Source organism: Passer montanus, unplaced genomic scaffold, assembly GCF_014805655.1.
Source record: "Passer montanus isolate IOZ18808 unplaced genomic scaffold, ASM1480565v1 scaffold174, whole genome shotgun sequence".
Lineage (NCBI taxonomy): Eukaryota > Metazoa > Chordata > Aves > Passeriformes > Passeridae > Passer > Passer montanus.
Window position 1 is genome coordinate 637,081 of NW_024364715.1, and position 12,165 is coordinate 649,245.

The 12,165-nt window shown below is 49.7% G+C and overlaps 1 protein-coding gene across 1 annotated transcript; it reads left to right on the forward strand.

Annotated features, from left to right (window-relative positions):
* Window positions 1-8,538: 8,538 nt before the first annotated feature.
* On the forward strand, window positions 8,539-10,005 carry LOC120500048 (protocadherin alpha-4-like). Its single transcript, XM_039704412.1, has 2 exons — window positions 8,539-9,902; window positions 9,959-10,005. Exons 1-2 carry the CDS (start codon window positions 8,960-8,962, stop codon window positions 10,003-10,005), a joined length of 990 nt encoding a protein of 329 aa, XP_039560346.1. The 5' UTR covers window positions 8,539-8,959.
* The last annotated feature ends 2,160 nt before the right edge of the window (window positions 10,006-12,165 follow it).

Below are 12,165 nucleotides of genomic sequence, written 5' to 3' on the forward strand. Positions count from 1 at the left end.
ACCTGTGCCTGTTTAGAAATCTGTACAGGTAGCACCAGTCTGCAGACAATGAACATTTTTTCCTACTTGGAATAACTGCTGCAGGAGCCCCAGTTCCCCACCCCTTTCCCTTTTCCCCAAACATTTCCACGTGTTCTTTCTGTGGTGACAGCTGAAGTTCCCAACTGAGGGAAGGTCTCTCCTGCAAGTTTATCCAGTTGATCTTTCAGAGGATGATTCCATTTGGTCTTTATGCATGTTTCTTCCCTCCAAGTGGTGAATAGTACAGATGAGCCTTTCATTTACAAGGCAATTGTGATGGGAACAAAGGGGGAAAATGTAGGAAGTGAATCCTTACAATTTTACTTTGGTTTCTTACAAGGTTCTCATTGCAACACTTATTTTGGTTGTGCTTGTATTTCCCTTTTCTTGAGTTTATTAATGAGAAGGACTAGAAATAAGCAAAACAGCATCAGATCACATCTTTACATCATTCCCTTAAAATATGTGTGTGACTGAAGAAGATATACTCACTGTGGTGACAATTTGTCAGTTACAGAAAGTGGTGAATGATTGAAGAACATTGATCAATCCAGAAAAAGATTTGTTGCTGTTGCAGGTTTTCCTCATTCTTTGCTTTATTCTGGGACCTAGGAAAACTCATTGAGGATGTAAGCATCTGGAAGGCCTGTGAAGGAAAAGGCTTTCAGGACCTGCACAGCTGGTGTACAGCAAAGGGAAAGAACTACGGGTACAGATTTGTCTAATTTAACCAACTCTAAGAATTTCTGCCATCAGATAATATTTGTAGTTGTTATTGCAAAAACAAGGAAGAAGGATGGTCAAAGCATTAAAAACTGGATTTAAAGCTACTATCTGACCAGGAAACCTGTACCAGTGTTGGAATTTCCCTGCACTTCCTTTCTGGTGGACATTTCAGGCAGCCTGAGGTATTAGGGGAACCTCTGGATAAGAAATGAAATTGCTGTGGGTTCTGGGTACAAGGTATTAAAGGGATTCTGCCTGAAACTGCAAAGAGCTCAGTCTCTGCCAGCCCACAACCCCCCTTTGCATCCTCCTCTCTGGCCATCTTAACAACCCCCTCAGCTTTTATACCCTGATTTCCCTTTCCATCATTTCATGCCACTCTTCCCTCTTGCTGTAAAGCAAGGAGGAAGGAACTATTTCTTCTGCAACCACATCATTCTCTGACTTTATTTACAGAGGTTGAAATGAAGAAAACTCCCCCCTGCACTAAATCTGTTTGGCTTGGTGAAGGCAAGGAAGTGGAATTATATTGCAAATGTCAAGGGCTATGAAAAATGTAACAGACTTTAATATTCTTCTGCTGTTATTGCTGAGAGTGTCTCTCACCTGCATTCACAGAAAGTGAAGTGCCTTTTACCACTGAGCAGAAATGATTGCCTATTTTTATTTTAAAGCTACACTGTGGCGTGTGTCCTAATAATAAATGCATTTTCCCTCCAAATTCTCGCTTTAGCAATTAACCTTCAGCCTCAAGACTTAATTTTAGCCTTGAGCCTTTAGGGTTAATCCCTGCCTCAGGCTCAAATAAACTCCAGCCCCAAATATCCTGTTACCTATGTCTTAAAAGTGATTCCTGCATTCCTAATTACAATCACAGTCCCTACCTTCCTTGGTACCTGATGGTAGCTGGTGCTGAGCCAGGCACTTGGATGCTGCTTTGAAGATGTAAAACATTAACTGTGCCTCTCTCCATAGCTCACTTTCCCGTGGGGTTGTGTTTCAAGGTAAGTGGTTTGCATAAGGTCCCTCAGAGACCTGCATTTAGTTTATTCAGTAGGATAAACAACCTGCTGCTTTTGTGCTTCTCCCTACAGAGCAAAGAAAAGCCCATTTTATACATTAAAATTGAACACAGCATTGCTGAAAGGTCTGTGATGGCTTTTTCTGGAGCTCGGAGCATTTTATCTTGTTCCAGGAGGGGTCTCACAGGGCATAAGCCCTGTGCATCTCGTTGTACATCCCCCTCCTTAAATTACAAATACTCCTCTCTTAAGACCCTGTGTTCGTGAGGGAGAAGAGGTTACCGGCCCTCAGCTCTGCCTGTCTCACTGCCCGAACTGCCCAGGGCTGGGGGAGTTCATGTCGAGTGTTTTTTCGTGATGATGTTTTAATTTCACCTGGATACAGCAATCCCCGCAGCTCCGGGAGGGGGAACCCGGCTCTTCGCGGCCCAGTTAGCACAACCCCTGGAATTAAAGGGCGTAAGTGCCTGATGTTTTACCGGGAATCACGACATGTGGCCGACACTGGCGAGCCGGGCACCAGCAGCACCGGAGGGTCCCGTCCGTGCAGTGCCGGGGGAAGTGGGGCGGCCCCGGCAGCACAACCGCGGCTCTCCCGGGGCTGGAAGGGCCGAACCAAGGCTGGCATCAGGCCTCGTTTAGTTTTCAGACACTTACACCCTGAATTAGGACCGGGGCACACACACAAGGATGTCACCCTTGTAGGGTAGGTGCTGGTAAGGCAGAAAGAGGAACGGTGGAAGATAAACGAACAGCTCCCCCCCGCCGGGATTTGAGCAATCAGGAAATATAATCCGAGCTGGAAAGTGCCCGAGCATCTGTTGGGTTATTAATAAATTGTATGCAATCTGTCCGGGATGAAGCTCGGGACGGAGGGGAACCATCTGCTCCCGAGAGGCAGCTCTAATGGTGTCTGGGGAGTGAACTTAGCGAATGGAGAGCGATGGAATGGCCGGGCTCCAGGAGTGCCCGGTCCCCGCACGGCTTTTCCAGGGACGGACAACGCGGAGCTTCCCTCGCCCCCGGGACAGGACCCGCATGGATCCGCAAAGAACGGGAATTCAGGCCCAGGGTGGGTGTTCATCATCACCTCTGCAAGTCTCGTAGGCTCGGCCAGCCCCTGGGAAGTCAGGTTCTTTATCGAGATCCTTTCCAAAGGGTCCTGCCCCAGAGAAACCCCGCTCCCAGGGGCTGTCATGTGTCCCCAGCTCTGGGCGGGATCCCCGACCTCTCCCGCTTTTCCTGTGGGTCAGTGCTTTCGCCCATAAATATTGTTCTCCACATCTTATCCTCCACCTCTAAGGGTGCCTTGTGTGTTTTCTCGGGGGATTTTCAGCTCAGCTCCTCCCCGCGCTGAGCAGCGAAGCAGCGGGCAGGGCAGAACCCCTTCAGCCCACGGCCAGGGCTCGGTGCTGGCTGTCTCCCGGGAAAACGGGGACTCCCTGCGCCACTGCCAGTGTCTGGGTGGCACTTGTGTTAACTGAGCAAGCCTGGGAGAGTGGAGCGGTTATCGCATCAGCTCTCATCGCGAAATAAGCAACCAAAATGTGTCTTGCTGAAGGACATCTCCGCCTGCCCGCAGTCCGTAGGGGCAGACGTGCCTTCCCTTAGAGAATCTAGGAGCGGCCAGCAGGCAGGCACCATGTCCCTACAACCCCTAACACGTGAGAAAACCCCGGCTTCCATAAACCCCACACAGCGGAACTCCGGCCGAAATAAAGGGTGCTTGAGGACACCTCGAGCGACAGGAGAGAGGGAGAGCCGCTGCCAGCGGGCTCAGCCCGCGGGGGATGAGCGAGAGCCCGGCCCCGCTCGGGACACGGCTCCATCTCCGGGCAGCGATGCCGATCCCGGAGCCGCCGCCGCCGCCGGTCGGAACGAAGGCTGCCGGGAGCTTCCGGCGGGCGGGGCGGACGAGGGAGGCGGAGAGAAGCGGGTTCCGTCCTCCGAGAGGCTCCGTGCGCCCCCGGGAGGGACGCACTGCCTGGGGAGTGGCTTGGCAGTGGCTGTTAGTGTTTTATTATGATTGGATTTTATTTTAATTTTTCGGGTATGTTTTATTAACGCGCTTTCCGAGTGGTGCCGCTCTCCTCTTCCTGCGGACTGAGGCGTGGAAAGCCGGCCGAGCCGGGAGCTGGGCCTCTGCGGGGGAATGAGGGCGCTGAAAGGCGCCGGGTGCCCGGGAGAGCGGGACAGCTCAGGGCCCACCGCGGGGCCGGTCACCGGCATCGCCTCCCGAAGAAGGTCGGGACTTCACCTGTGCCAGGTCCCGAAGACAGACGGGGAAGGGACGGGTTTGTTGTCCGTGCCCCGCTCTCTGTCCCTGACCCCTTCTGTTCGGTGGCCGCTGCAGGTGATGTGCAGAAGCGAAGACGAAACGCCGCGGCGTGGGTGCTCCGGCAACTGAGCCATCACGGCATCTCCTTCCTCGTCCCCCACCCGCATTGTCCAGGGAGAAATGCCTCGCTGGAAGACCGATGGGACCCTGTGAGCAGTCCTTGTCTCGGTGCTTAGGGTACTCTTGAATGGTAGAAGAGCTTTCGGCCTCAGGAGGCTTTGAAACCGGACCCGGCTTTTCTGTGCGGTGCTCTAAGAGCTAAACTGCGCCAAAGAGGTGAGAACGACACAAAGACAAATCCCACCATGCGAGTTCGGGACTCTGCCCTTCTGGAGGGAACGGGATTTTCTTTCCGGATGCTCGTCGGTGGAGACAGTCGCCCTGAGGCGGCCGATGTGGAGCTGCTGTGCGGTACTTTCCATTTTGGGAAAAGTCCTGTATGACGGGAGCGATTCTGTCGGAACTGCTGCTTTTCCTTCTCTTGCCAATTCTTCATGTCTTGTCTCCAAGTGTAACTGGAATAATGATCTAATTTCAGCGTGGGTCTAAATAGAGTATTCCAAACACCCCTGGAAATGTCTGTGTGTCTCTCCACTCTCTACAGAGCAATAGGAGATGAACCTTTTGACTTGTGTTTGTCACTGGGCTGTGCTTGCTTTTCTAAGAGTCCAGCGGTCAGTCTGTGAGCTCTGATGGATGCTCTGAACTTGTCAAAACACCCAAAGTTATTATTTTTCAGGACTTTAATCCGTTCCTGCCTAATGAAGGGGACTCAAAGTAACGTTCAGGCGCTTGATGGACTTTCAGGGTGTTAAGATGACTCGTTTATACTGATTTTTTTCTACAGATCCTCGCTGTGGATCACCACTCCTCACGTCTCGCTGCTTAGTCAGAAGCACTGGGAATGCTCTGAGGCTGACCAAAGCTGAAATAGCTAAACCAAGCCTTCCATCAACTCGTGTGCTTTCTGCAGGATCATTTCAGCTTTTTCTTCTGACCTTTGTGGGTTCCTCTTGTAGGTGTAGGTGGTATGAAAGGAACTTAGTTGTGTAGTAGTAATGCAATGCTACAATGCCTAAGGATTCGCCAATGTCATCCCCTACCCCACTGCTACTCAGATAAGTACCTGGATTTCATCAGTGTGAGAATTTCGCATGGACTGGATCTGAATAAGCAAGAAACAACTCTTCCTCTAGGTGATCTTGGAGTCTTTGGCTCTGTCTTCGTGTTTAGAAACATTTTTATTTCTAGTTAAGGTCAGATGTTTGGCGTTGTGGAACCATTTAGTGAAGCTGCTACTTGGTGGATATGAAAGTTATATAGACAGGTGTTCAGACCAAAATAAAAAGAACACCGTACCCTGTGTTCTTGACGTCACTGCTTGTCACCTCATTAGCAGCTGTTTTACTGATTTAAGATATCCGACTACATTTTGCATACAGCAATCCTAACTTAGTACGGCTCTTAAGATACTTCTAGATCGAATTTGCTGACATCAGCATTACATTTTCACCTCCATGAACACGGCATGAAGTATTTCTCCAGAGAAGACCTACTTATTCCAGGTAAGTGAATTAATAGCAAACAGAAACAGGTAAGTGTGAGGGAAAAACCCCAATCAACCGAAACAAACTCATCACGAAAATAAAAACAAAACCAACTGAACAAACAAAAACCCAAAACCAACCCAAAACATAACCAAACTAAAAACCCAAACAAATGAAGAAAACCCAAGCCAAAAGCCAAAATCTGTCCTGCTTAAACACCTCTTGTCCTGGATTCACATGGAGCAAACATGATTGATTTGTTGATAGAAGATCATCCCCAGCATCTCTTCCCATCCATGAGTCAAGACAGTGATCTCTACCCAAACGACTGTATTTCCTTTTGCTACAGAAATTGAAACAAACTGCCAGAAAACTCCAGGAAACCCATGAGTTCGTGAACATGTCTCCAGATCAACCTGACAAAAATTGTGCTGTGCAGAATTTTCTCGCCAGTCCTCTGTTATGAAAGAGATTAATTCTGTTGCCTGCACCTGGAAAAAGTTAACAAATGCTGTTCTACTTGATAGAATGGATTTGCCTGTGTCTCTTTACTTGTGGTCTATGGTAAGGAGAGTGTGAATCGGCAAACCTGATCCAAGGAAGAGAAGGACAAAGCCCGTGTGGATGTTAGGAGCGAGAAAAGGATGTGCTAATGGGTTTAATCAACCCCAGTCCTCGGCAGCAGCAGTGCCTGCCAGAGGCTCCTTTTGCTGTTTACCGTGGGCTGCTCCACGCGAGAGAAGAGCTGGAGGGGAGGACCACTCTTTATCTTCAAAGCCTAATTCCACCAGGATTTGGGATATGAAACATAACCTGTCTGAATGTCTTCCTCGGGGAGAAAACCCGGTTGCTGGTTGTGGTACGAAAATGCAGGTAAGTTACACAGACACGGTAGGAATAATTAATCTTTGCATTGATGGCATAAGCCAGACAAAAATGGCATCAGGGATGAATCTGGAATGAAGACATCATTTATACCCGCAGAAAACTTTCAGCAGAAGGTTTCCATATGAACCAGTGGCACAGATCAATAAAGCAGGAGCACAAACTGGTCAGTAACACAATCGTATTTAATAATGTTTTGAACCGTGGTTTGTGTACAGAAGCTACAGAGGTGGCAGCAGAAGTTATTCTTGTCCTTGGTGCTCCCTAGGGAGGTTCTGTGGCCGCGGGGCCGCTGCTTGCAGGGCCCTGGGGCAGGTGGTGAATGTGAACAAGGGCAGGTGAATGCAGACGAGGGCAGAACGAGAGCATCTGAACGATTTTGCTGTGAAGCTTTAAATAGTGGTAGAAAATCTTCCCACAGCCACGAAATCGGCTTTGCTGGGATGGAGAAAGGAAGACTGTACATATTTTTCTTTTCTTTTCTTTTCTTTTCTTTTCTTTTCTTTTCTTTTCTTTTCTTTTCTTTTCTTTTCTTTTCTTTTCTTTTCTCCCCCGTTAATGAGGAATGTTGTGGTGGGGCAGTGTCTGCATACTGTGGCAGTGACCCTTTTAGGGATTGGGGATTTGTCATAGGGAAGCTGAATTTGAGTAGGGAAGAGTCTTTCTTGATGGAAGATGCTTTGTAGCACGTGGGCTGTGTCATTAGTGACAAACTGCAGAATATCTGCCTAGCTGGATATCTCTGCCCCTGCATGGGGAGGTTCTTGCTCTGTCCTGGCAGAGGTTGTCTCCCGGAATGGAGAAGCAAGAGCTTGCCATTCATCGTGCAGGTGGAAAAGGAGGCTTCGAGAGCAGCTCTTTATTGAGCTGTACGAATAGCGTGCAGGAGCTGTGCTGGTCCTGTGCTTTTTCAGCATTCTTGCCTCCAAGAATGTGTGTGTGGTGGGCTGGGCTCTGATGGGTTTGAATCTCCGAAGGAAAGATTCAAACAATCCCCTGGGTTTTTGGTGTAATTGAAGCCTTTTACAAAGATCTCGAAATTTCTGGGGCTTGGGCTGCTTTGTCAGAGTGAGGTGGATTCTCTTCACTGAGATAAGGAGTTCAGGGGTGTGTCCGTCTTCCAAAACGGGAGGGAAGTGATGAAGGAAGGGACAGTTTATCTGTCTTGCATAAATTACAGAAAAGCAGGAAGCTTGTTTCTCATCTGGAGATATGAAAGTCGGCAGGAAAAAGGAAGGGCAGCTCATGCCAAAATACACGTCCACATTGCATGTCAAGAGTGATGTAATAATGAAAAATTAGCTTGTTAAAGACACAAAAAAGAGGCAAAAAGAGAAGAGAAGAAATCGGGGGAACAGAAGACTATAAGAAAGAAAAGCAGGAAGAAACAATGCAGAAATAAAAGATAAGGGGAAAAAGATGAAGAAATAAATGAAAAGAGAGAGAGTAGAAGAAACCATAAACTATTTTAGTGACATGTCATTGATGGTATCACGGCACACAGAAAGAAAGGAAGGTGAGAAAGAAAGGAAGAAAGAAAGGAGGAAAACACATTACAAAGAAAAGAAAATAAGATTAAACCATTAGTTACATTACAAGAATGCACCAAATACATAGCAGAAGAATACAGGAATGGAGGAGAAAGATAAGAAGGAATATGTACCTGTAAACTAGCAAAGAAGAAAGGACAGAGAGAAGCAGACGAGAAGACCAACACACACCGAAATTACCTCTAGATGTGGAATGGAGCAGGTGCCTAAAAAGATCCGGCTTGCGGAGAGCATCACATCCGGCGCTGGTGTCCGTAACTCGTGCTATCCGCTCCTGTTTGCTGATGCCAACCGCGGTGCCAAAGGCAACGAACGATCCACCAGAAGGGGTAAGGAAGAGAAAAGGAAAGAAAGAGAAGGGAAAGGGGAGTAAACGATAGGGCATGACAAGGCAAGGATGAAAAAAAGAACAAAGAGAAGAAAGAAAAAAGGGAAATAAAACAGAAAGGGGAAAAAAAACCCAAGAAGAGACAACGGAGAAACTAGAGAAGGCTAAGGAAGGAAGACAAGGCAAGAACGAAAGAAGAAGAAGGGGGAAAAAAGAGACAAAAAAAGAGAGAAAGAAACTCGATCACGGTAGGAAAAAACATCAGAGGAGCCGGCCATCCGCGGGGTGGCAGCGCAGGCGAGGATGCGGAGCGTGTGCGGCGCCGGAGCAGCGCACGGTGTCGCTGCAGGCTCAGGAACGGCTCGGTGCGGGCGGCTCCGCCCCGGTGCGGCGGAGAGCCCGGCTGTGAGCGCGGGGGGGCGGCGCGGGCCGGGCAGCAGAGCCGGTGCGTCCGGGCGGCGGCGGGGAGCCGTGCGGGGCCCGGGCCGGGGCCGGCAGCCACAGCGGCAAGAGCGGCGAGAGCGGCAGCGGCGGCAGGGAGGATGGGCGAGCGGTGGTGTGCGGCGGTGCTGCGGGTGCTGGTGCTGCAGGCGCTGGCCTGGGCGCTGGCGGGCGGGCAGGTGCGCTACTCGGTGGCGGAGGAAGCCAAGGCCGGCACGGTGGTGGGCCGTCTGGCGCAGGACCTGGGCCTGGAGGCGGGCGAGGCGGAGGCGCGGCGGCTGCGGCTGGTGGCTCCGGGCCGGCGGGCGAGCGTGGAGGTGAGCGGGGCGAGCGGCGCGCTGCTGGTGAGCTCGCGGCTCGACCGGGAGGAGCTGTGCGGCAAGAGCGCGCCGTGCGCGCTGCGCCTGGAGGTGCTGCTGGAGCGGCCGCTGCGCGTCTTCCATGTGCAGCTGGAGGTCACCGACATCAACGACAATGCCCCCGTCTTCCCCGCCGCCCGGAAAAACCTCAGCATCGCGGAATGGACCACTCTGCCCGGGTCTCGTTTCCCGCTGGAGGGCGCGTCAGATGCGGATATCGGAGTGAACGCGCAGCTCTCCTACACACTCAGCCCCAGCGAGCATTTCTCTCTGGACTTACAAAAAACGAATGAGCGAAATATTGAGCCTGAACTGGTTTTAACGAAAGCTCTGGACCGCGAGACGATTCCCGTGCACCGGTTGGTGCTGACGGCGAGTGACGGGGGCCGGCCGTCTCTGACGGGGACAATGGAGCTGCTGATCTCGGTGCTGGACACGAACGACAACGCCCCCCAGTTCAACCAGTCGGTGTATAAAGTGCAGCTGCCGGAGAGCGCTGCCGTAGGAACGCTGGTGATGAGGGTGAATGCCACGGATGTAGACGAGGGAATTAACAGTGAAGTGACCTATGCTGTTACGAATTTCATTCCCCCGACTGGAAGAGACGTGATTTCCATCAATCCTAATACCGGGGAAATTCATCTCACAGCAGCCCTGGACTTCGAAGAAGTCAGTATATTTGCCGGTCAGTGGCAATACCTTGCTCGTCTTTTCCCCCTATCCCAACCTCTGTCCCGCCAGGTGTGCAGGCTCTGCGGGAATCCGGGCTCCTTTCTATGAGTGCTTGACGGGTGCTTAAGGGTATCAATGGCAGGTTAGCATCTGGCCTTAAGGGGAATATAGAATTACTGCCGCAGTCTAGAGCAGTTATGGTCCGCAGCTGCAGTTTGCTGCTCTGTGTGTAAACTGTTCTGTTCTAGAATGAAATCACTGCCCATTGCGGTGAGACTTGCCCCACGGTGTCAGCTTTGGAAACTGTCTTGCCTGGTTGTGTTTAGTATTTCCACCCGAGCTTGCTGAAGGAGTGCAAGACAGGGGGGCTGTGGTTCTGACAGTCCTCCCGGCACTACACTCCGCCTTATTGCCTTTGTTGACTGATACTCTGCCTGTTTTATTGTGGATTGTTACTAAAACTTCTTTTCTTTCATTTCTCTCTGCACGAGATGTGATGCAGTGTGGCTATTTGGGCACCAAGGAAACATCGTCTCTAGCTGGTTCCTCCACTAGAATCATTAAGGATTCAATAAAGGCAGTATAGAGTTTTTCCATGTTCTTTTTTGACGTATCTTCTTGCTTTTCTTACTAACGCATGGGTTCGGGCAGCCCAGTGTGACCAAAAATAAATGTGACAAAGGTAGTTTCTCTTCCTGCTGCCCAGTCCCCCACATTGTGGATTTGTGTTTCCATTCAGAGAGGTCTCATGGAATACCCTGGCTAGTTTTGCCCTTTCCAAATTTGTATCGATAGCCACATTGTTTCAAAAGCCTTGGGGCAATATTCCTCTCTACAACTAGAAAGAAATATCAAGCCCCAAGCCCGAGCCTTCCCCACCAAATCTCCAATAACGTTTCTGCAGATGGTCAGGTTTGCATGTTACATTCGTATTCCGGTTTCTCTCTCAGAGCATGACATCAGTGTCATTCCCATTTAGAGACATCTTGACATCACCTTTGGAAAGAATATTGTTACCAGGTAATGTTTTCTTCTGAGGTAGTTACAGCATTGCAAAACACGATGGGTCAGCTGCAGAGAGTGTGCTGTCTAGCTTGTACATGATACTGTCAGCGTTTTGTGGTGCTGCCGTTGCTGAGAAGGACAAGGAAACTTGAAATGGGCCTTGAGTGGGCAGTGAATCTGTGGCCTGTGGTACTGGGTAGGGCCTGACCATTTCCTGGTGTGAGGGGTGACCTTGAGCAGTAGGAACATCTGTCTGTGGGAACTGGAATTCCTAGGGGAGGACATGAGTCATGACATAAGACAAGAAATGGAGTTGATGTGTTTGTCTTGAGAGTACATGTCCCAGGATACCTGGAGGAATGAAGCAGCATGAACACAGAGTGGTCTTTCACAGGATGATCTTCAGGGTCCAAAGTGTCTTCAATTGCAGGTTTTATGGATCTTCAGATAGTCACATGGTTTTGAAATAGCAAAAATACTCTTTGACCTTATGAATATCTTCTACCTGAGAAGAGTCCCTTCTGCTGCTGAGCGATTACCATAGGAAATGTGTAAGAGGAGATGGCATGCAGAACGCTAGATGTTGTCTGATGAACCTTTGCCTGCTTGTTTTGAGAAAGGAGTTGTGGGAGCATTGCATTTCAGCTTGCTGGGTATCCACAGTCACTTCCACATTCATAGAGTTTGCTGTGATGGTTCCTTGCTTCTCCTCGGGTGGGATTAGTAACCAGATGTGATGAGAAGGTGGGAGTAATCTCTGTGTACTTGTTTCCCCTCCTTGTGCACTTGCACTCTCAGCCTGGGTAGCAGAGCTGTGTCCCCTTGATGCAGTTAGCTCTGAAATGTGTACATATACATCAAACCTTCCAGAGCAGCCCAGCCCTGGTGTTATATTATAGAAATATCATGCACATTTCTATGGGGATATCCACACAGTTGATATCGTGAGTGCACTTGCACTTTAGCATTTGATGTGGCACTTCCAGTAAAGTCTGTGTGAACTGGGATCACAGCTGTAACAGCACTAATCACCGGATTTTTATGAACTCTAATGTGGAGCGCCGTGATGTTTCTCCCTGAGATGGCTGAAAAGCACAAAGTATTCATAGTGAAATTCACACAGCTGGGAAGAGCCTGCCAAATGCTGTGTAAATTTGCACCATTTCATACATTCTTTGAGCCAGTTGTGAGGGGTGCTGAAGGCTTGGCTTGTGCTCCAAATGTGTTTTAAGTGCTGGTCTGTCATGGTGGCACTGTGTCTGCGTACTGTG

What these genes read in the sequence shown, in the direction of transcription:
- LOC120500048 (XM_039704412.1), top strand. Translation starts at nt 8,960, where the DNA reads ATGGGCGAGCGGTGGTGTGCGGCGGTGCTGCGGGTGCTGGTGCTGCAG. An exon ending in AGAAGTCAGTATATTTGCCG is followed by an intron (nt 9,903 to 9,958) that starts GTCAGTGGCAAT and finishes CTGTCCCGCCAG; the next exon opens with GTGTGCAGGCTCTGCGGGAA.